The following is a 23,722-nucleotide window of genomic DNA, read 5'->3' on the forward strand; positions in this document are numbered from 1 at the left end:
AATTTTATTTAAATAAATAAATAATTTGAAATAAATTTTTTTAGAAATTAGATAGATGATTTTAAAAGGACAATTATTTTAATAAAAAAGGTCAAAATTATCCTCAAACAATTCAAAATGAAATAAATATATCCTCAATTTATTTTTTGGTCTCAAAATTACTCGTTTCATCCAACTATTGACTTGCTTTTACCCTCCCTTTGGCGAATACCGTGATATATTCTATGTGGAAAAAGAATATCATCTAGCCCGAAAAATTAAGTGGGAGATGACAAAAAAGTGTTTAAATTAAAAATGGTGACAATTTTGATCAGCTGTGGTTAAAGTTTCGGTTAAATTGTGATTAAATTAATTGAGGTGTAAAGTGTAATTTTTAATTTTTTTTAATTTTTTAAAAAGTCCCCCAACTCCAAATTTCAGATTTTTTTTCCTTTTTTCTTATCTTTCAATCTTTTTTTCTCTCTTCCCATATTTTCTTATTTTTTTTCTCTTTCTATAGATTTTTTTCTCTTCTTCCATCTTCTTTTCTTCTTTTTCTTTCTTTTTTCATTTCGTTCTTCCTTTTTAATTTTTATGGACTATTTTTATAAAAAAAAAAAAATTAAAAGTTTGAGAAGAAATTTTTTGATTTCTTTTAAAAATCAATGAAAAAATAATTTAGCAAATTCAGCAATTATGAAAGTTGCTTCAGCAACAACGAGGGTTGCTTCAGCAACTATGGTAGTTGCTGCAACAACTATTATTAGTTGTTGTGTTACAGCAACTGTCGAAGTTATTGCAAGGATCTTTGTGTAAATATGAGATATCTATATGTAAATAATAAAATTTAATAATTTTAATATTAATATCATTAACATTAATCTTAAAATTATCACTTTACAATTAAATAATTTGCCCATCCAGCCCCTCCACGTAATTATCCCGGCAGTACGCTATAGAGTAGGGTTTATGCTTTCTCGCCTTCCACATTCCTTCCTGCCTGAACAGCAACTATGGCTAAACCAAAAGAAAAGAAGAAGAAGGCAGAAGACCAAAGCCCTAGCAAATCTGATGTAGGCAAAAACAATGATGATGATACTCGAAACTCCCAACACCAAGAAATTGACGAAGCAAAATCCATTAAGAAGATGAAGAAGAAGAAGAAACAGAAGCATACAGTGACAATGGAAACCATAGCTGAAAATCCTAATAACATTTCTCCCATTGTTGGTTATTTTCCTTCTGGTTATGACCCATTAAAGAACAATAACAGTAACGGTGTTGATGAATTGAGTACAAAGTTATATAGGAATGTCAAAAGAAATAATCGATTACAGCTTGTGGTTAGCCCTAATGGGTCACAAGTGGATTTTGTTGGGACTAATTATTCTGGTGAAGCAGCATCTGCTCAGTTGTGTGCTTACTCGCTTGGGGTATTTGATAAGGGAACTCGAACTCTCAATATTGTTCCTATTGCTGCAAATAAGGTAGTGGTTTTTGTTCTCTAATGTTGTTTTTGATTGATTTGCTTTCTATGTGTTACTATGTTCGATTGAGTAAAAAGAAGTGTTTTATTTGAGGATGTATCTCCATTGGAGCAAACAAGCTGAATTTGATTTATCTCAGTTATTTATATTTGATTGGTGAGTGAAAAAGTATCTGAATTTTTGCACCCAAGGGTGTGGTCTAGTGGTCCATAAAGCAGGTTGAGAACCATGAGGTCTAAGTTCAAACCCCAGTGGAGACAAAAACGTCAAAAAACACTAGGTGATTTCTTCACATCTGTCCTAGGATAGAGTTATTTGATATCTGGTGGGAAGAGGTGGCAGCTGTCATGTGGAATTAGTTGAGGTGCGTGAAAGGTGGCCCTGACGCCATGGTTATAAAAAAAAAAAAGTAGGAACTTTTTTATAGAAATATTTTCCGGTATAGTAAACAAGGTAAATGGTTCTGAAGGGTATTTTGTTTGTTTGGTGAGTAAAAAAAAGGTATTTTCTACTTCGGCTGTGACTGTGCAGAATGAGTTTTGCCAATTGGCTCCTTCTGTCGATCTTATGTAGGTGTTTAATCAAAGAATAGAATCTTTTTTGAGTTATTGTGTGCTTATCTTTTCTCAAATCCACTTGAATGAGAAATATATCAAATCAGCCACTGCAGCTGAGAGATTATTATATTCATGTGACTAAGTTATGGTATGATTTTTTCTACTCTTATAATTGTCAAAATTGGATGGCCACTCGAACTATGATTGGGTGGAGCATTTATTGTAATTGATCCATATTATTCTTTTAGTTTCGGTTGAATGTGATGGTAAAACGGATGTTTTGGCTTTGATATGCATAGCGTTATGTGTTGCTACTTTGTTTACTCAAGGGTTCTTGCAAAGGCAGTTTTGGTGTGTACCATTTTGAAATGCTTAGAAACTGGAGAATTTTTCTACTTTACAAATAAATTCAGCTTGTTGTCTAACCAATACTTGCTGTCATACATAGGTTTCGTGATCTCGTATATCCTGATTTTAAGTAACTTTAAACAGGTGATGAGTGCAATAGCTGTTTCAATATCAATGTCTTGTTCTCTTTAATATTTTTTGGCTTATGATTACAGATACTTAGGTTGGAACCTAGAGTTAGAGGGTCAGACGGACCGGAGACTGAAGATGCAGATACAGGCAAGCAAGAACTCACTGCAGTAGAGAGGGATGAAAAATTGAGAGGTTTAACTCATATGTACTCATCAAAGAAGTCTATACGACAGGTATGCTCCTGCCATTTGCCGTACAAGCTTTGACAGATGAGAACATTATGGAAAGATTCTCTACTTTTTAGTTGCTTGAAATTCATAGATTTCATCTTTAATGACAAAGATAAACAATGGAAGAGCAAATTTTATCTATCTATATTACTTATAGAAGCAAGAACCCCAAATAAACAAATTGAATTACCTGAATACCCTTATAATAAACCTAATTAAGCTAAACCCTTCTGTCATAAGTAACTAACCCTTCCTAATTTCTATTTGGTTTGCAACGTCACGTCTTTAGGCATCTTAAGTATGCTGCTCTCAGCAAAGAGCTGTGCCGTTTAGTTTCTTTCTTTAGAAATCAATTTCTTCATGGCTCTTTATCTTCTCAATTTTAGCTTCTCCACAATTTTTTTTTTTTTTGGAGGTAAGTAACAAAATTTCATCTTCTCCATTATCAACTTCAGGTTCGGCTTCTTACTGCTGTTTCACCAAACAAGTGCCCTCCCTTTTCACTTTTCTTACTCATTTTATGTATTTGATCATCAGAATTTCGTTGCTGCTCTATTTGTTCTGTCTATTTTTCCTGGTTAAATCCTCAAAGATAACTGTGAGAAATAATGAAGAAAAATATTATTGAATGGTGTGTTTACATAATTACATCAAGACCCTATTTATAGACACTATAGTACAATCCTTTTCCAAGTAGGATTTGGTATATACTATTCCTATTTCTAATAATATTCTAACACTCCCCCACAAGCTGTGCATACAAATCATATGTACCTAGCTTGTTACAAATGTAATGAATACGAGTACTGGTGAGGGACTTTGGTAAAGATATCTGCAAGTTGATCACTTTACTTCACAAATTTTGTAACAATATCTCCTGAGAGTATCTTTTCTCTGACAAAGTGACAATCAATCTCTATGTGTTTAGTCCTCTCATGAAACACTGGATTTGATGCGATATGAAGGGCTGCTTGATTATCACACACAAGTTCCATCTTACCGATTTCTCCAAATTTTAATTCTCTCTGCAATTGTTTGATCCAAACTAGCTCACAAGTTGCTACAGCCATTGCTCGATATTTTGCTTCTGCACTAGATCGAGCAACCACACTCTGTTTCTTACTCTTCCAAGACACCAAATTACCTACTACTAAAACGCAATATCCGGAGGTAGAACGTCTATTAGAGGGTTATCCTGCCCAATCAGCATCTGTGTATCCAATGATATGCTCGTGACCTCGATCCTCAAAGAGTAGTCCTTTATCTGGAGCTGACTTTATATATCGCAGAATACGAACAACTGCATCCCAATGACTATCACAGGGGGAAGTCATAAACTGACTTACAACACTCACAGGAAAGGATATGTCAGGTCTAGTCATGGTGAGATAATTCAACTTTCCAACCAACCGCCTATGCTTTTCAGGATCACCGAGTAGAAGTTTGGCATTTGGATCCATAGGAGTGTCAATGGGTCTACATCCCATCATTCCTGTCTCCTCAAGAATGTCTAAGGCATACTTGTGTTGAGAAATAACAATGCCTGATCTGGATTGAGCAACCTCAATACCTAGAAAATATTTCAGTCTGCCAAGGTCTTTGGTCTGAAAGTGCTGAAAGAGATGCTGCTTCAATTTGGAGATACCATCTTCATCATTGCCGATGATAACAATATCAACATAAACCACTAGATAAATACACAAATTTGGTTGAGAATGTCGATAAAACACTGAGTGATCAGCTTCACTACGAATCATACCAAACTGCTTCCACACCAAGCTCGAGGAGACTGTTTCAGACCATAGAGTGACCTGCACAATCGACATATAAGGCTACTAGACTCCCCCTGAGCAACAAAACCAGGTGGTTGCTCCATATAGACTTCTTCCTCAAGATCACCATGCAGAAAAGCATTCTTAATATCCAACTGATAAAGAGGCCAATGACGAACGGCAACAATGGATAGGAAAAGACGGACAGATGCTATTTTAGCCATTGGAGAAAAAGTGTCACTATAATTAAGCCCAAATATTTGCGTGTATCCTTTGGCAACAAGGCGAGCCTTAAGCCGATCAACTTGATCGTCTGGACCAACTTTAACCGCATAAACCCAACGGCAACCAACAGTAGATTTATCTGCAGGAAGGGAATGGGGTGATGATAAACGATGATAACTCAAGAAAGTATAGTGTGGGTTAGCATTACGAGTGGAACACATACCTTTTTGAAGTGCAACTGATTGGCTAGAAGAAGGCAAGTCTGCAGTAGGAGCAACGTCCGATGCATGACATGAATCATCTGGGACTAATGGTGGACGCGGACGACGATGATAAGTCAGAAGTGGTGGCACTGTAGCAGGAGACGTAGAAGTAACTGTTGATTCCTTAAAGGTTGCGTCGGGTAAGTCTGGAGATATGGGTAAGACCAAAGATGGTGCAGGTAAGACTGGAGATACGGGTAAAATCTCAGAGATATCAGGATGATCAGAAGATATATAGTGAAGAAGAGATTCAAAAAAATGACATCGGCGGACATAAAGTAGCGATGAAGATCTGGTGAATAACAACGATACCCTTTTTGAACTCGAGAGTAACCAAGGAAGATACACTTGAGAGAACGAGGGGCTAATTTATCTTTTCCAGGGGCTAAGTTATGGACAAAACATGTGCTCCCAAAGACACGAGGAGGGATAGAGTAGAGATATGACTGTGGAAACAATATAGAATGGGGAACTTATTCTGAAGGGAAGATGATGGCATTCTATTAATTAGATAACAAGATGTGAAAACTGCATCACCCCAAAATTGCAGCGGAACATGGGATTCAATGAGAAGAGTGCGAGCAGTCTCAAGAAGATGCCTATTTTTTCTTTCTGCTATGCCATTTTGCTGAGGGGTGTATGGACAAAATGTCTAGTGAACAATTTCTTGATGAGTCATAAACTCCTGAAACTGAGAGGATAAGTATTCTAAGGCATTGTCACTACGAAAAGTACGAATAGAAACACCAAATTGAGTCTGTATTTCAGCACAAAAATTTTTGAATATAGAAAATATCTCAGAACAATCTTTCATTAAGAAAGACCAAGTACGTCTTGAAAAATCATTAATGAAACTAACAAAATAACGAAAACCTAAAGGTGAACTGACTCTACTAGGACCCAAACATCAGAATGTACTAATGAGAAAATAGACTCGGAACGACTCTCAATACTACGTGGGAAAATAGCACGGGTGTGTTTCCCAAGTTGACATGACTCACAATCTAATGTGGATAAACTAGACAAACTAGGCACCATCTTTTGTAGCTTGGATAGACTCGGATGTCCCAAATGTTTGTGAATTAGGTTTGGAGGGTCTGTAACGGAGCATGCTGTGAAGGAATTTGAAGAGGTAAGATGGTAAAGGCCTTGTGATTCATGTCCTGCGCCAATCGTTTGTCCCGTACTGCGGTCCTGCATTAGAAAAGAGTCATTAAGCAAGGTTATGCTACAATTAAGGGCATATGTCAAACGACTAACAGATGCAAGATTAAAAGGACAACCAGGGACATAAAGAACAGAGTCTAGAGTGACAGAAGATAGGGGTTTGGCTTTTCCAATTCCTTTTGGTTTTGTTTGGATCCCATTGGCTAAAGTAATAGCAGGAAGAGATTGTGAATAAACAATATTAGACAAAAGTGATTCATTACCAGAAATATGATCAGAAGCACCTGAGTTTACAACCCATAATCCAAGAGTACTAGACTGTGAAACACAAGCAAAAGGATTACTAGCAACAAAAGCATAACTGAGGGTACTTGTGGAGATGTCTGCTTACTTGCTTTATACCGGAGGAACTCATCATATTCTGTTTGGGCTATTGAGCATTATTGGATGGCCGCCGATTAGGCTGTGGAGATGTCTGCTTACTTGCTCGATTTCGAAGGAACTCATTATATTCCTTTACAGCAATAGGCTCATAACTGGGTGGTGGACCATGTAAACTATGACATATATCCTGAGTGTGTCTAACTTTATGACAATAACTACACTTTGATCGAGATTTTCCAAAACGACCTCCTCCTCGCTGATTTTCCTTAGGCTGATATGTTCGTTTTTCTATGGTTTGAGATGCAAGAATAGAAGAGTCAACAGTGGGTGATGAAACTACTTTGTGACTGGGAGGCGCGGCAAGACGAAGCAGACGATAGAATAACTCATCAATTGTAGGAACCGTAGGACTAGCTAAAATTTGATCACGTATAGCATCATGGTCAGTAGAAAATCCAGCAAGTGTAAGAACTAAAAACAACTTCTGTCTGTGCTCTTATTGTTTTTCTACATCCGCAGTGACGGGCATTAATGTATCAAATTCTTCCATGACTGCTTGTACTTGTCCCAAGTAAGTAGACATATCGGATTCCTGTTTCTTCAAATTGGTCATTCGAGCTATCACATCATAAAAACGAGATATATCATTAGTGTATAAAGCACGAGCCTTTTCCCAAACTAAATAACACGTTTGGAATGGACGAAACAAGGGCATCAACTTGGAATCAGTAGATCGCCATAAGAGACTACATAGTTGAGCATCAACTTTCTCCCATTGCTCTTTAGCTTTCGCATCTTCTGCGCTAGACTTTCCCTTTTCATCTACCACACTAGCCTTGTTTGTTAAATGATCTTGGACACCTTGACCTTTGCACCACAACTCAACTGAGGAAGCCTAGGCTAAATAATTTGAACTTCCCATTAATGGTTCGGAAGTGATCATAGGGCTTGAATTTTCGATACCGGTAGTTTTGGGGCTAAAAACATCATACCCAAAAGACATGTTGGGAATTTTAACTTGAAAGTACCAAGAACAGTAACTGAATCTCTGTATAAAAAAAAACTGTCGGGAAAAAAAAAACTGAAGCCGTCGAAACCCTAACTCCGGCGGCCGGAATCTTCAAAAAAGTTGCCGGAATTTGAATATAAGGTAACTGGCTGAATCGGAAAAGGACGGCGACCCCAACAAAAAAGGAACCACTCAAAAAATTCAACCGAAGAAGGCACACGCGCCGGCGCGTGATTGAATTTGCTGATTTCCGGCAGGCGCGTGGGGCTGATTTTCTGGTGGTTTTAGGTCGGGTTTGCGTCGCCTGTGCTTTCCGAGCCTCTTGGTGGTGTTGTATTTTTCACACAACCCACAAAATAAAGAATGACACAAATCAGTCTCCGGAATTGACGACGGTGACTGAAGTTTTTTTTTTTCTTTTCTGAAGTTTCTCACCAATGCTCTGATACCATGTGAGAAATAATGGAGAAAAATATTATTGAATGGTGTGTTTACATAATTACATCAAGACCCTATTTATAGACACTATAATGCAATCCTTTTCCAAGTAGGGTTTGGTATATACTATTCCTATTTCTAATAATATTCTAACAATAACTATGTCCAAAAGATCGACTTGTAAGTTCCTTTATTGTTTACTTAGCAGAAAAAGCGTCTTCATCTGTTGAAACTTGAAACATCCGTGAATTACTTGTATGTATATTATCAATTGTGATGTTCTTTTTTGGTTGGGGGTATTCTTAGGTTTTACCCAATTTAACGCACATCAGTGAACAGTTGCATTCTCCAAGTGCAAATACAGACATTAGTTTTATGCAATTTACGCTCATCAGTGAGCAGTCTCACACTTCAAGTACAAGTACTGCAATCACCTAGCATAGTCACTTCTTCACATAAATCTTCTTCATGAGTTGTATATATCCTGCACATTTCTCTTAAAGATACTCTGTCGTTTGTAGCAGATTATTAACCTTCAATCAAAATTGAAAATTCTTCCTGAAGAATCAACAATTCGTTCTATATAGTGTCACAGATGCTCATGCTATATAATTGATAAAATAATAAATGGTTCATCACTAGGTGCCTTTGTGTCCTAATAGTCTCCAATTGGTGAGAAACAGAGATTTTCCTGATTGAACGTTATAGCATGATAATAGAAAAACTTTGCATCAATTGAACCTTACTTTTTCTGAATTTATATAGTCAAACTCATCATCATTTTGGTAGTTACCAACCTTTAATATTTTTTCCAGGAAAAACAGAATAATACACTTTCAATTACATAAGTTACATGAAGGAAATAGACCAGCAGTTCATCTAAGATCGATATGTAATTAACTGCACTTTTCATAAGCTTGGAAGTGATGGAACAGAGGAGACTGTACTGGGGAAACTTGCAAATTTAGGCAACACGTGGTTATTTGATCTACAAGATGTCCTGAGAATCTCTTACTTCTCTAATAGGGCCTATTTCAAAGATTTGATTTGATTTGATTTACTCTATTAGTTGTATAGGGAGAGGAAGAAGGATCTGCACATGGTGTTCATCGACCTGGAAAAGGCGTACGACAAAGTCCCCAAGGAAGTGCTTTGGAGATGCTTGGAGGTGAGTGGAGTACCGCAGGCATATATACGAGTAATTAAGGATATGTATGAGGGAGCGAAAACCCAGGTGAGGACGGCGGGAGGAGGCTCAGAGCATTTCACTGTCCTGACAGGATTGCATCAGGGATCTACTCTTAGTCCCTTTTTGTTTGCGTTAGTAATGGATGTGTTGACGCGGCGTATCCAAGGGGAGGTGCCGTGGTGTATGCTTTTTGCAGACGATGTAGTCCTGATAGATGAGACTCGACGGGGTGTGAATGACAAATTAGAGTTGTGGAGGCAAACTCTGGAGTCTAAAGGGTTCAGGGTGAGCAGAACCAAGACAGAGTATGTGGAATGTAAGTTTAATGACGTGAGGCGGGAGAATGAGGTAGTAGTGAGGCTAGAAGCACAGGAGGTAGGGAAGAGGGATAAGTTCAAGTATCTCGGGTCCGTGATCCAGAGTAACGGTGAGATTGACGAGGATGTCTCGCACCGTATTGGGGCGGGATGGATGAAGTGGAAACTCGCATCGGGGGTGCTGTGTGATAAGAAGGTGCCGCCCAAGCTTAAAGGCAAATTCTATAGGGTGGTAGTCCGTCCGGCCTTGCTGTATGGAGCGGAGTGTTGGCCAGTTAAGAACTCCCACATCCAAAAAATGAAGGTGGCAGAAATGCGGATGTTGCGCTGGATGTGTGGACTGACCCGAGGGGATAGAGTTCGGAATGAGACTATCCGGGAGAAGGTTGGTGTGACTTCAGTGGAGTGTAAGATGCGGGAAGCACGATTGAGATGGTTCGGACACGTGAAGAGGAGGGGCATGGATGCCCCGGTCCGTAGGTGTGAGAGGCTAGCGTTGGATGGTTTTAGACGGGGTAGAGGTAGACCGAAGAAGTACTGGGGTGAGGTGATTAGGCGGGACATGGAACAGTTACAGCTCACCGAGGACATGACCCTAGATAGGAAGGGCTGGAAGATGCGAATTACGGCAGAGGATTAGGGCCAGTTCGGGTCGCTAGTGTAGGGAATTAATTGGTGGGGGTGTATTCCTGTTATGATTCTGTATTCAGTGTTTCGTGTTCCGTGTTCCATGTTTATTACGAATCTGTGTGCTTTCCTCTGCTTTATTATTCCTGCATTCCTGCTTTACTCTGTTTTATATTCCCTATGGGTGCCGTATCTATGTTATGTCATCTGCTGCTGTGCTGTACTATGTGTGTGTGTGATATCTCGTGACTTGAGCCGGGGGTCTTTCGGAAACAGCCTTTCTACTTCATCAGAGGTAGAGGTATGGACTGCGTACATCTTACCCCCCCCCAGACCCCACTAAGTGGGAATACACTGGGTTTGTTGTTGTTGTTGTTTGTATTAGTTGTATAAGTCCTTTGCTTGTGTTAATTTGTTGACTCATTGATACTTCTGCTCCTTCAACTTGAGTGAGATTGCTAGAATGTGAGTCTGATAGATTAGATATATTGTCTCACAGTGGAAGCAAGTTTGTGTAGGCATCTGTAAAAGCTTTTATATGCCGATCTACCCCCCTACAATGAGCTTACAAGTATTCTATGTTATTTTTATGTTGCAACTGCTACATTTTCATAGAGATATTTCATTAGGAGAAATTGGAATAGGAAATCTCTACTGGTATTTTATATTGTTGGCTGATGTATGACCTGAGAGAGTCTTTAAGTTGGTATGACCCCTGGAGGCTCCTTCATTAGGATCTTAGGAGAAAGTACCTTTGGCTAAAACTGATGGTACAGAGAGTATATTATATTTTACTGTTTTCATTGCAATAACTGTAACAGGAAAAGGATCCTTTGTTCTATCTATCCAAAATATGAAAGAAATTTACTAATAAGAAATTGACAGGTATCCCGTGGATTTTAATCGAGGTGCGCGAAAGCTGGCCCGGACACCACGATTATCAAAAAGAAAAAAAAGAAAACAAAAGATCCTTTTTTCTATCCATCCAAAATATGAAAGAAATTTTACTAGTAAGAAAGTAAAGGGAAATAACATTTTAGTCATTGAGTTAATGTTATTTTTATTTTTGGTCCCCATATTATTCAACTGACCATATATAAACCTTCAATTAAATCAATCGTGTTAGTCCCTGTCAACAACAACAACAACAACAACAAACCCAGTGTATTCCCACAGCGTGGGGTCTGGGGAGCGTAAGATGTACGCAGTCCATACCGCTACCTCCGAAGAAGTAGAGAGGCTGGTAGTCCCTGTCCCTAAAGATAAATAAATTAATGGTACTAATAAAACTTATAGCAGACTCATTAATATAAAACAAAAACAAATTTAATATGAGGAGATGTATTTGGATTTTGTTGTCAACTTCTAATGTGTTACTGTAACCTATCAATTGAGATGCTGGTGCTGGTTGGACTTCTATTACTACAGATCTTGTGGGTGATCCAAAGGGTAGCATGATGTTGCTCCATTCCTTGTTAATGACATTAGGGCTCTCCATAAAGCAAAGCACTTCAGAACAGTGCTCTCAAAACACTAGTTTGATTCTGTTGAGAAAGATCAGAGCTTCTTGAGCTAAAAGCAAAAAGTTCAACTATAGACAGGTTCCAATTAAACGGTGTTTACTGCTGAATATCCCTATTCACCCAGGAAATTTACTTCTAAACAAGTTCAACTTTTGAAGTCTGTACCATAGACAAATACTTTGCCAAACTAAAGGTGTATTGGTCCGTAAGACTGTAAATCGTCAAACTAAATGATTAGCAAAGTTTATCGTAAAGAATGCATTGTATAATTTGTGATTTTATAGTCAATCAATGAGGTCAACTTAGAAAAGGCACCTTCCTTATTATTATAAAGGTGTGAACTCCAAAATTAAAAGGTTATATGATTCCGTAACCATGCATCTTTGTCTTATTCAATTGCTGTTTATGTTCTTTGAAATCACTTAATATTCCTTCTATTTTTAAAGTTGTGATTGGCATATATGTTCTTTTCCCTCATCTTTGACAACTTTATCAATTCAGCCCTTTTCCCTCAAAAAAATAAAAAATAAAAATTGTTGCCTTCAAAAGAAACTTGGCTCATTAGTCAACATCATGTATAACACAATAACAATAGTTATTTTTTTGGCTTAGGTTAATCTTTTGGTTGGAGCTCGATGTCAGTTTGGAACGCTTTTTTATGGTTTGATGTTTGTTTAGGCCGTAATCTTGATTGAAAATTATTCTCTTTTTCCTGACAGATTGAATATTGAATCCAATGTAAATTTATATCATCTTCGTTAGAAAACAATTGCTACAACAATCAACATTAGTTTAATTACCATATCAGCGATTGGGTAATTTTGTATTGATGTTCAAATTGATCATTCACAGAGACTTATGTTTTATTATTTCATGTATAATTATTTACTCAAAAGGTTAATTTTAGTAATATTGGTATTATTTTACAAAACCGCGTACATATTATATGACTCGGCATACATGTGCTGAGAAACCACTTAAAAAGAGAATATAAATCTCGGAAGAGCTGGCCATGTAAAGAAAGAAAAGATAAATTGCTTTGCAGATAAATTTGTCATCAATCTTTCGTAGTAGTAGTTTTTCTTCTTTATATAGTTTTGGTCTTTGCTATCCAGGCTGAGAAGCTTGATTCCTTACGTCGACAAGAAGATACTGGAAATCAAGAGGAATTTGACAGGAATATAGCCGGGGCAATAAACAAAGACGCTCTTGAAATTGCCGTTACCACAGATAATGCTCGGAATACACCACCATATGATCTAGCTGCCACGACACCCCAATTGGCATATCCGCTGGAAAGGATTATTTCCAATGGAGAATGGGATTATCTTTTGGATGTTTTTAAACTCATGAAAGCTGGAGCAGAAATGACACCTGGTGTTTATCCAAGCTTTGTTTGCAACAGATCCTACAAATTGGAACATATACAGGTACTCAATGTTTAAAATTTCTTGATGAGTTAAGTGATGTATGCAATTTCTTTCAAATGAAGTGATTTTCTACTGGTTTGAAGGCACATTGATCAAGACTCGAGCGACATTGATTCCTCACTTGCTTTCTTGCACAATAGTTATTCCAATGCTTCTTTTTTCCCACCTTCTAATATTCAATGTTAGTACCAATTTAGGGCCTACGACCACACTAATCCTTAAAAATTGACTTAAGAGCAGTAAGCACTTCTAATGTCGTGGTCTTATTTACACTAGTGGGGTTTGATGTGCATAGATTGATTATTATTATTATCTTTTCCTTGTATTAGCAGTGAACACTTCAGTCATATTAAGATCAAACAGTTTCATATTTTCCTTATTTAGCGTGCCAAACTCACCTACTTGTTTGTAGGACGAAGATGAGAAGAAAAGGCTGGCAGGCATATTCTCGTTCATTACTCATCTTGTTAAGTTCAAGGATAAACATTCTATGGATGGTGTATCATCGGCAAAGCATCACAAGATTCCTGGCATCTTGTTCCAGAAGTTCTCTTCAATGTTTGCCATTCCAGATTCAAAAAGGCTTCCGGAAGAGAGAAAAAATCTTCTTATCAACTATGTGTTGGTGCTTACTCTCTTTGCTGATGATTTTCGTACTGATTTATCAGATATAGCCAAAGATTTGAGAATGAATGCTGTAGCATTGCGGCCTCACTATGAGTACTTAGGGTGCAAGCTTGTTCGTGAGAAAAATGTACTGTTGGCTACACTTCCTGTTCCACTTACATTTCCAGATCCAAGGAGGAAGAGAAGAAGATAGATTCTCCTTTTAACAGTAACATCAGACCTGGAGAGCCGATGAAATACAGCGCGTTCACTTCAGACCTCAGATCGTTCCTGTTGTCGGTTTTTTTCCTGCTGTCATGTTTGTTTGCCATCAATTCTGAATAACTATTTATTGCAAGTTGAAACTTGAATTTCTGATATGAAGGGCTGTAATATGGATGTCATATATCTATCAGACTCTCACATTTGATTTGTAGTTCGCCCATTATGCAAGTATAGGAGAGAGGCTAGCTAAATAGCCTGTATTAGATGATTTGACCTATTTTCTTAAGAAAGGTTTTCAATATTTTTTTGAAATTTCCTCTCAAATCTTATCATTCTCTCTCCAAATTTCTTTCATTAACTGGTCCGATAAACAAGTCAAAACATATGATTATACAAACCTTTATCAAAAACAAGTCATCAGACGACAGAAAAAGAGGAAGAAGAGTCAACTCCAACAAATCATCTTCAAATGTATCCCACCACCATTGCCATGAAACTTTTGTTTCATACTTTGATGGAAGACGTTAACAGTATTTTATTTCAATATAACAGGGATAATTTGACCCTTTTCTGTATTTGGGGTCATTAAATGCTGGAATCTTTGTAGAAAAGGAATTCAATGGAACATTGGTGATTGAAATTTCGTCATCAGTCTGGGAAGTATGGCCAAGCTTAATTTTTCCCCAAAAATGTTTATTTTTTCTCAAAGTGCTATTTTAAAAAATTGAGATACTTGACCAAAGCTTATGAAAGAAAATATGTGCTTCTTGAGAGTAAAATAAACAGTTTGTCATAAGCTATTCCGAAAGCACTTTTTACAAAAGTAATTTTGAAAAAAAATATACTTAAAACAGTTTTAAAAGCTTGATCAAACACCAATTGCTGCTCTTTTTTAAAATTTATTGGCCAAAACACAAACTGATTCTCACTAAAGTAATTTTAAAGAAAAACACTTTTTAAATTAACTAATTTTATAAGTTGGCCAAACATGCTATAAATATCTGTGTATGTGACGTGCTTCTTGCCTCTCTCCCACATCCGCGATTGAACCCATTCAGTAAAAAGAATCGAATAAATACTCTTATTATGTACTCATAAGTACTGCTCTCTCCATCTCATATTACTTGACAAGTTTTGTCTTTTGCATTAATTCTTGAGAAATTAATAAAGAATGTAAATTGACTAATATGATCCTATTTAACTCACATTAAATATTGTCATTATCTATTGAAGTTAATTACTTTTTCATTAAATTACTAAAGATAAAGTTGAAAAAAAGGTGTTTAATTATCTCTTGATTCTTTAAACATGCCAACTATTTTAAAAGATATTTTTTTAATAAATATGTCAAGTAATATGAAATGGAGTGTATTAGATTTGAATCAATCTATTGAGGGACAACCACTATTATGTTGTTGCTAACTTCAATATATTTGTGGTCCAAAATGGAAAATAGTTGTGCTTATGAACTACTATATCTAAACCTTAACTAGACATTCTTCTTTCCTTCGACTCAATGGAACCTGTTGAACTTAAAAAAAAACTTTTGGTGAAAGCAACAGGAAAATTCCTCTAAAGATATTTATGATAGAGCATTGAAATGTAAGTACCCATGATAGACCAAAAGCTCAAAACAATTTCAATGTGAAATTACTTGGATCAAATGGGAACCTCCAGATCTGCATCTTCTCAACTACTACTAAAAAGAACATGAATTAGAGAGGGACAAATCTTGTAGCTAAATAACAAAATCCGTAGCTAAATAGAATTAGCGGATATCAAAAAGCTCAGTTAGCTGCTAGTAATTTAGCATAGATTAACAAAGAAACAACGAACAGGGTGAGTTATAAAAGGAATTCAGCACTCAACCAATATACACAAATATTGCCATTAAAAACAGGATTACAACTGGCATGCAATTATAGCAAACGATATTCTGCCTATTCAATTGGAAACAGATTGCGGAGAGTTATTTCAATGTTTGCAAGATAATAATTTTTATCTTCCTATCATTGATGAAACAAAGAATCCAAGTTTGAAGCATATCTGCAGGGAAAGGAATAAAGTGGTGGATGATCTTGTCAAGTTTGGAAGCAATTTTAATGGTTTTGAAAGCTTAATGCTTATCAATAATAAAAAATTTTAGAGCGAAGAAATGTTTTTCCTGAACTTATTCGCTCAACTTACTTTATAATTTAAACTTAATTTTCATTTATTTATCCTCTTGACATTTTAAAAGTATATTAATTTCATCCCTCAAAACTGAATATCACTCTCGCAATAAAGAGTGCATACAAACGCTGACAAATCAGTGTCATATCACTGTCACATCGGAGGCACACAAGAAAAATATTTTTTTTAAAGAATTTCATATATATATATATATATATATATATATATATATTAAAAAATGTTTTCTTCACACATATCCCCGGCCGAACCCCTTCCCCTTATCTGTCATCTTCAACATTGTCCATATATGATTTCTGAAATATATATAAATCATGAATTCTTCGGAGCGGGCCGGCAGGCCGTGCGTGCCTCAACGCACTGCAGCTACTACTTTGACTCCTTTTATACAATTATGAACTCTCCAACAGCTGCTTCAATCAATGTTAAGTCTGACTACATCCGCAGCTGACTACTTATTGAAAGATCGAACATTTATTTTTGGGTCTCAAATTTCAACATAAACTAGCTAAATTCATACCAATCAAACTCAAATTTCAACTACAATTTCACAACATCATCAGAAAATTTCAATAATCAATTTGGACATCAACCATGAATTCAACAAACTCATTTTTTGTGTGTGTTCAAGCTTTTCCAAGTTTTAATAATGGTGGATACAAAATTAAACTAGCAAAATTCATACCAATCAAATTCAAATTTCAGGTACAACTTTACAACATCATCAGAAAACTCCAATAATCAATTTGGACATCAATCATGAATTCGCTGAACTCATTTTTTTTTGTCTTCAAGCTTTTTCAAGCTTCAACAACGGCGGATACAAAATTAATTAAACTAGCAAAACTCATACCAATCAAACTCAAAATTTAAGTACAACTTCACCTTATCATCAGTAAACCCTAATAATCAATTTGAACATCAACCATGAATTCGATAAACCCATTTTTTTTTATTTTTGTCTTCAAGCTTTTTCAAGGTTCAATAATGGTGAATACAAAAGACAATCTCATAAATCCAACAACAAATTTCTTGAAAAATCATATAAGTAATTTAGTTCAACAATCATGTACTGAAAGACTTTCTTTTTCAAAATTATTTTCCAACCTATTAAAATTCATAACTTTTCACACATTTTTTTCTTTCTTGAAGAAATTAATGAAGATAATAGAAGTGGAGATGGAGAGTAAGAAAAAGGAGAAAGGAAATTGGGGTGGGGTGGGGTGTAAGAAGAAATACAAGAAAAAGAAAATGGAGTGGGGGTGCTATCAATCATCAAATAAGGGGAAAATGATAAATTAATCCAACTTGTGACTGGGAAACATGAGTTTGGCTGGGCAGTGTTGCAGGATATATCGGAGCAGATGAACCATAATGTCCCAAGATATCTGTGCCATGAGCTATCCCAGCATACTGATGTCTTCCAAGCCGAAGCGGCAGATCATCATATCTCTAAGACTGTGGCGCAACAGCAACGTCCGATACAGACATACCAGCAGAAGCTCCTGCAGTTCCTTTCCCCGAATGGGATCGCATCATATGCAGCATGAGAGGATGTTATCATGGTACATCGACGTACTGAGGCTGATTAGACTCTGGTGGCAAGTATGTGCCACCGAGGTATATGATGCACATACTTTAAAACCACACCATAAATACGTGTCTGCCCATCAACTTTCAGAACCTTCTTAAGGAAGTTAGAAGTTGGAACCAAGAGCAAGGTGGTTCCTTCAGTAAATTCTGCAACCCAAGCACGATCATTTGAACTAAGGTACCTCAGAGACTCCGTATATGAGGCATAATCGTTTTCAGTATCAGGCAAGAAGGAAAAAATGTTGAACCCAACAGCAGCATCTGGATAATGATCAGTTAACTTGTGTAATCTCTTTCTGTAGGCGCAATTGATTACGCCAGGCTGCAGAAAAAAGATGTCAACTCTTGAGTGTAGCTTATTCGTACTAAGTGTGAGTCAGCACACATGTCATGGTCCCTTCTTGAAATTGACAATTTATTTAAGGATATTTTAGGTATTCATTAGTTTTGTTGCTTAAAGCTGTTGTAGCTGCATTCTACATGCATGTGGTTTTTTCACTTTTGGACAATAAAGCCTTGGATATGTTTGACTTATTACAGAAAAAGCTGCCCTTTAGCTTTTCCATAAGGTTGGTTCCACCCTTTTTTTTAATTGTCTTTTCATTAGTGATTTTCTATTTACTTCTTCCAATTTGCTTCAATATACACGTGGATCCCACATTTATTTCAGCTGGCTTTTTCCTTTTTGGTGTTTAGTTTAGATTTTTCTAAGGAAAATAAATTTAACAAGTGTAAAAGTAAATTTAAAAGTAGTGAAAATATCTTTTGAGGTGTCATTTAAAAATTTCAGTATTGTGAAAATATATTTTAAAATATTTATAGCCAAATAAGTATTTTAGAATAAAGTGAAAACGTATTTCAAAATATTGTAAATAATATTTATAGTAAAATGCTTACTATAATTTTATAATTATGGCAATTCAATATTTATTTTTCTTTTAAAATATTTAGCTCTCGAAATTTCATTCATTCCACATACATTGGGTTGAAGAGAGTAACATATATTACCTCAAAATTACATAAAAATATTATACATCACAATAATTAATAATTTCACATGTTCTTAAATTTTTTTACAAGTATTTTTATAACAATTTTGCTATATCACTTCTAATTAGTTATTATGAGTCATTTAATACATATATGTTTCGCTACTTCAATAGTGATATTTGATTGACTCTCGAAATTATATCCTTGTCATTTAAATTGAAATAGAAGAAAAAAAAATATAAATCACAACAATTAAAAACTTAAACTATTTTTAAAATATAATTGATCAATGCCACAAAAGTTTGAACAAGTAGAGTATTACACATTATAATAGCTAAAAGCTTAAAAATATTAAATTACAATGCTCAAAAAATATTATAAAGTATAATAACTAACAATTTAAAAAATCTAAAAATATATTGAAAATATAATTGATTGCCTAAATTTTAATTTGATTATTTTATTTTTAGTTTTAACTTGTTATATATTTGAAAATTGTGTAAAAAATATTATAAATTATAATAATTATCTATTTAAATTATTTGGAGACACATAAAAAATTTTGGTTGACTCAAAATTTTATTATTACAACATAAATTGAGATATATTATGTAAAATTTTTGTAAAAAGTAATATAAATAACAATAATGCAACATTAATTCAGATACATTATTTAAATTTTTTATGAAAAATAATATAAATTGTAGTAATTATCAATCTTAAATATTTAAAAGATGTATAAAAAATATGTTTGACTTTTCAACTTCTATTGATGTCATATTAATTAATTAAAATAAAAGGCTATTATTTAAAAATTACGTAGAAAAACGCATAAACCAGAATCAATATATAATAATAAATGAGAAATATAAAATCGGTGATGTGGCGCTCTCTAAGGCTTGAAAAGTTATTTATCTTTTTTGTGTTTTTTTTGACTTTTTTCTCCTTTAAAAGATGAAAAATACACTTTCAAATTTTTTAAAATATTAAAAAATAGTCATATTTAATTCCTTTACATCAATGCTATTAATCTCCGCTTTTAAAACTTTCCATCACAATATATCTGTCTTTTTATCTTCTAACAATAAAAAGATATATAATTAAATAACATAGAATTAATTTTCATAATTAATTCTCACTCCATGTGATGAATATATAAACTCTACTAATTAAAGATTGTTGTCGTCAATTTTATGGCTAGCACATGTACTCGTTTTGCTACCACCAATTTTAAATTTTTATTAATTTTCTTTCTACTAGGTGCTATTATTTATTTATATTTTTTCTTATCATTTTGCTTTTTCTACTATTTATTTTATTATTTTTTTATTCTTTTGATTTTGTTGATCGTAGTTGAAAATATTGTGCTATTGAATTGTGTTTGAAGTTCTTTTTTATTTTTGACTTAAGATGTAAGAAACAAGAATATCAATTATGTATAGTGTATTAAACTATGTTTTTTTTTTTGTGTGTCTCACTGATTTTAACTTTGTACTTCTTTTGCGGGTTAATTGAATTGATTGATGTGCGTAGTTACATCATGTGAATTATGAAGATATTATTAAGTTATCTTTAATTGATATTTCTTGGAATCATGAAAAAATGATAAATATATATGTCATTACTTTTCTCATAAAGGTTTAATTGATCAAAATAGTGTATGAATCTACAAGTTATTTTCTTTTTGACTAAAAAAAGTTTCATCTATTAATTTAATTTTACGTGAAAAAAATTAATATTAGATAGTTAATATATGAGTATATCATGTTTTTGTTTTTCCCCTTCTTATGGATGTTTTTAATTTTTGATTTCTAATTTTTTTTTAAGCATTTAGTGATAATATATTATATAGAGTCAAATGAACCATATTGCAGTCTCCATATTGTAACAAGTGATCAAAACTTCTCAAGTTGAGATTTTAAGTATTTTTTTTTGAGTATTTATTTCGTATACATCATTTTTAGTTATTGTATTTTATTTATTTGTAGTGAAGTTATGCTGATTTTAATTGAAATGATAAACATATTTTTAAGAATATTATTCGGATTACATGTAAGTAAATTGTGTTTACAAGAATGAAAAAGATATCGCGTAAAGAGAGATTCAAAATAAAGATTTGATGTTGGAAGATGAACAACAAAAATATAACAAAAAATATTTATATGTTTATGCAAAGATGGATTTAAATATTCACAATACCTTTAGAAATTATATAAAATGGATTTAAATATTCTCTTTTTTTTTTCTATTTATAAAATAAAACGTTGAACTATATCTTTATTATTGTGTGCGTAATTTTGGGCATCCGAACAGTCTCCATTTCTTAAGAATTCATTATATAATGAATGTAGTATTTTTGTTATATTATAATGATCATTTATGTGAATTTTCGGTCACTAAATTTTTGGGAGGAATTAAGCTTACTTTTGTGATCTTTTAAATTATATAATAATTTTCATATTATCTTTCAACAATGAACAAATCATAACTAGAAGAAATTTAAGATTTGTACTTATTTTTTTCTAAAAAATTGATGACGGAGTAAAAAATACTGTAAAGTTTTACAAAATTCAATAAGATGAAGTACATGAAATGAAGTTAGAGCAATATAGTGATGGAGGTCTCAGAGAACTACATAAAAATATAAAGAATTAAGGTTATGTGAAGTTACGTCTTTATTATTAAAGAAAAATATACTCAAGACAAAATGGATAAGATAGTACAACAATAACAACACCAACAAACCCAGTGTATTCCCACAAAGTGGGGGAGAATGGATAAGATAAAATAAAAAATAAAAAAAAAATCAAACTTGACACAAAGCGAAAGTAGAGAAATAAATATGAGAAGTGAAATGAATAGCATATATGGGCAGACAAAATTCTTTCTCCCTTATCAAATTTTGTTCTTTTAAATAAAACAATGATTCACTTTTAATAATCAATAATTTTGAAATGTTAATGCCTAAAATAAGATGCAACGAATTTTATGTTATTTATTTTTGTTTCATCTGCTCATATAAATTTTACACTTATATGATATGATTTGATTCCCAAAATAAAAATATGTAAATTACAATAATTTTTCATGTAGTTAAAGAGTGATAATAAAAAGAAACTACAGAATATTAGAGAAATTAGGGAAAAGGAGAAAAAAAGTATCATTCTGCTACTAAATATTACTAATAAAGAGCGGAAATAATTATTTTTTTTTTAAAAAAAAGGTAAAGAAAATAGGAATGGCCAAAAGGTGTAGATTTTTTTTTTTTTTTTTTTTTTTTTTTGTTTCACATATCTTCTTTGTTTTTGTTTTTTTTTTTTTTAAAAGTGATTTTTTTTTGCTTTTCTTGAAAAGATCGAATTGTTTTCAAAAAATAATTTAAAAAGAATATATTAAATATAGCAATAGTTACAGACATCATTGTTCGTAAGGATAAGAAATTAATTATTTTTATTTTTAAAAAATAAAATAATTGATTAAGAGATGCTTACCAAGTTTACATAATAAGATTTTTTCATTTAGAAGACTATGGTACTTGAGGTAGTGAAATTAGACTTATTGATATTATCAAAACTAAATTTTAAATTTGATCAAATTTATAGAACTAACTTTTATATATACATATATAGTAGATTTAATATATATTATATATTTCCATATTATTTGTTTTTAAATTTAAAGATTTCTACATAATTTCATATTGTGATTTATTATTAATTTTTATAATCGCACGAACCGCGGATTAATTTACTAGTATATATATATATATATATATATATAAAGGAGGATTTTAGTCCAATGTGGCATGCCTTAGAAGCCTTAATTTTTATTTATCTTTTTTTTTTTGTGGGTCTTTTGGCCATTTTTTAATTTTAAAAGATTATAAATTCACCTTAACATTATACGCAACATTAAAGAGAGTCATATTAAATAACTTTCATCATTAATGTTGTTAAACTTTTCTCATTATGGGGAAAAAAATCACTCCTTAAAACTCTCTTAATCATGTTAAATATGCAAGAAAAAATTAAAAAATATTTGTTATATATATATATATATATATATATATAAATTAAAATCACTCCTTAAAACTCTCTTAATCATGTTAAATATACAAGAAAAAATTAAAAATTATTTGTAAAAGTTCAAAAATCAATAATACATGCATACATACATACATACATACATACATACATGCATGTATATACATATACATATACATATACATACACACACACACACACATATATATATATGTGTGTGTGTGTGTGTGTGCGCGTGTGTGTGTGTATGTATGTATGTATCACAAAAAAAATATATTAATTATTACTCCTTCATTTATTTTTATTCTTTGTTGTTAAAACTTAAATGTATCAAAAATTACTATTTCATTTATTCATATTCTTTATAGTACAGTTTAAAAGTTTAAATATTTACTAATCCAAGTTTTTATTTACTTCATAAAAAATCAATCATCAATATATATATATATATATATATTATATCAAAATAAATATGTTAACTATTACTTCATTTATTTTCATTCTTTATTGTTAAAACTTAAATGTATCAAAATATACTATTCCACTTATTCATATTCTTTATTGTACACTTTAAAAGTCTCAATATTCATATCCAAGTTTTTTTTTTTCTCTTTCTTGGGGGCTTTTTTCTTCATTCTTTTCATTAATTAATTTGTTTATTAAATCATAAAAGATCAATCATATTTACTATTCTAATTAAATCCAATGAGTTACAAATAAACCTCCATCCATTTGTATTCTCTACTTAAATAATGTGTCTCCCCAACTCCTTTCTACATAATTCTTTTGGATTATCCAATCTGTAAATAACAATCATCTATGGAGTTGTTGAATGCAAATTTTCATTATCTGAATTTTTGTATGATTATTTAGTTATTTTTCTCCTTTCTTGATTTTCTTCTTCATCTTTTTCATCAATCATGTGTTAATAATCAAAGAGATGAAATAAAAAAGATGATGTTTTCAATATTCTTCAAAGGTTCATCAAAGAGATGTTC

General features: G+C 33.1%; 1 protein-coding gene across 1 annotated transcript; it reads left to right on the forward strand.

Annotated features, from left to right (window-relative positions):
- Nucleotides 1-889: 889 nt before the first annotated feature.
- Nucleotides 890-14,220, forward strand: LOC107873112 (DNA-directed RNA polymerase I subunit rpa49). Its single transcript, XM_016719843.2, has 4 exons — nt 890-1,466; nt 2,587-2,736; nt 12,763-13,077; nt 13,490-14,220. Exons 1-4 carry the CDS (start codon nt 993-995, stop codon nt 13,895-13,897), a joined length of 1,347 nt encoding a protein of 448 aa, XP_016575329.1. The 5' UTR covers nt 890-992; the 3' UTR covers nt 13,898-14,220.
- The last annotated feature ends 9,502 nt before the right edge of the window (nt 14,221-23,722 follow it).

Source organism: Capsicum annuum, chromosome 6 (assembly GCF_002878395.1).
Source record: "Capsicum annuum cultivar UCD-10X-F1 chromosome 6, UCD10Xv1.1, whole genome shotgun sequence".
In the NCBI taxonomy this organism is placed as follows: Eukaryota; Viridiplantae; Streptophyta; class Magnoliopsida; order Solanales; family Solanaceae; genus Capsicum; species Capsicum annuum.

What these genes read in the sequence shown, in the direction of transcription:
- LOC107873112 (XM_016719843.2), top strand. Translation starts at nt 993, where the DNA reads ATGGCTAAACCAAAAGAAAAGAAGAAGAAGGCAGAAGACCAAAGCCCT. An exon ending in CAAAGAAGTCTATACGACAG is followed by an intron (nt 2,737 to 12,762) that starts GTATGCTCCTGC and finishes TTTGCTATCCAG; the next exon opens with GCTGAGAAGCTTGATTCCTT. An exon ending in ACAAATTGGAACATATACAG is followed by an intron (nt 13,078 to 13,489) that starts GTACTCAATGTT and finishes ACTTGTTTGTAG; the next exon opens with GACGAAGATGAGAAGAAAAG.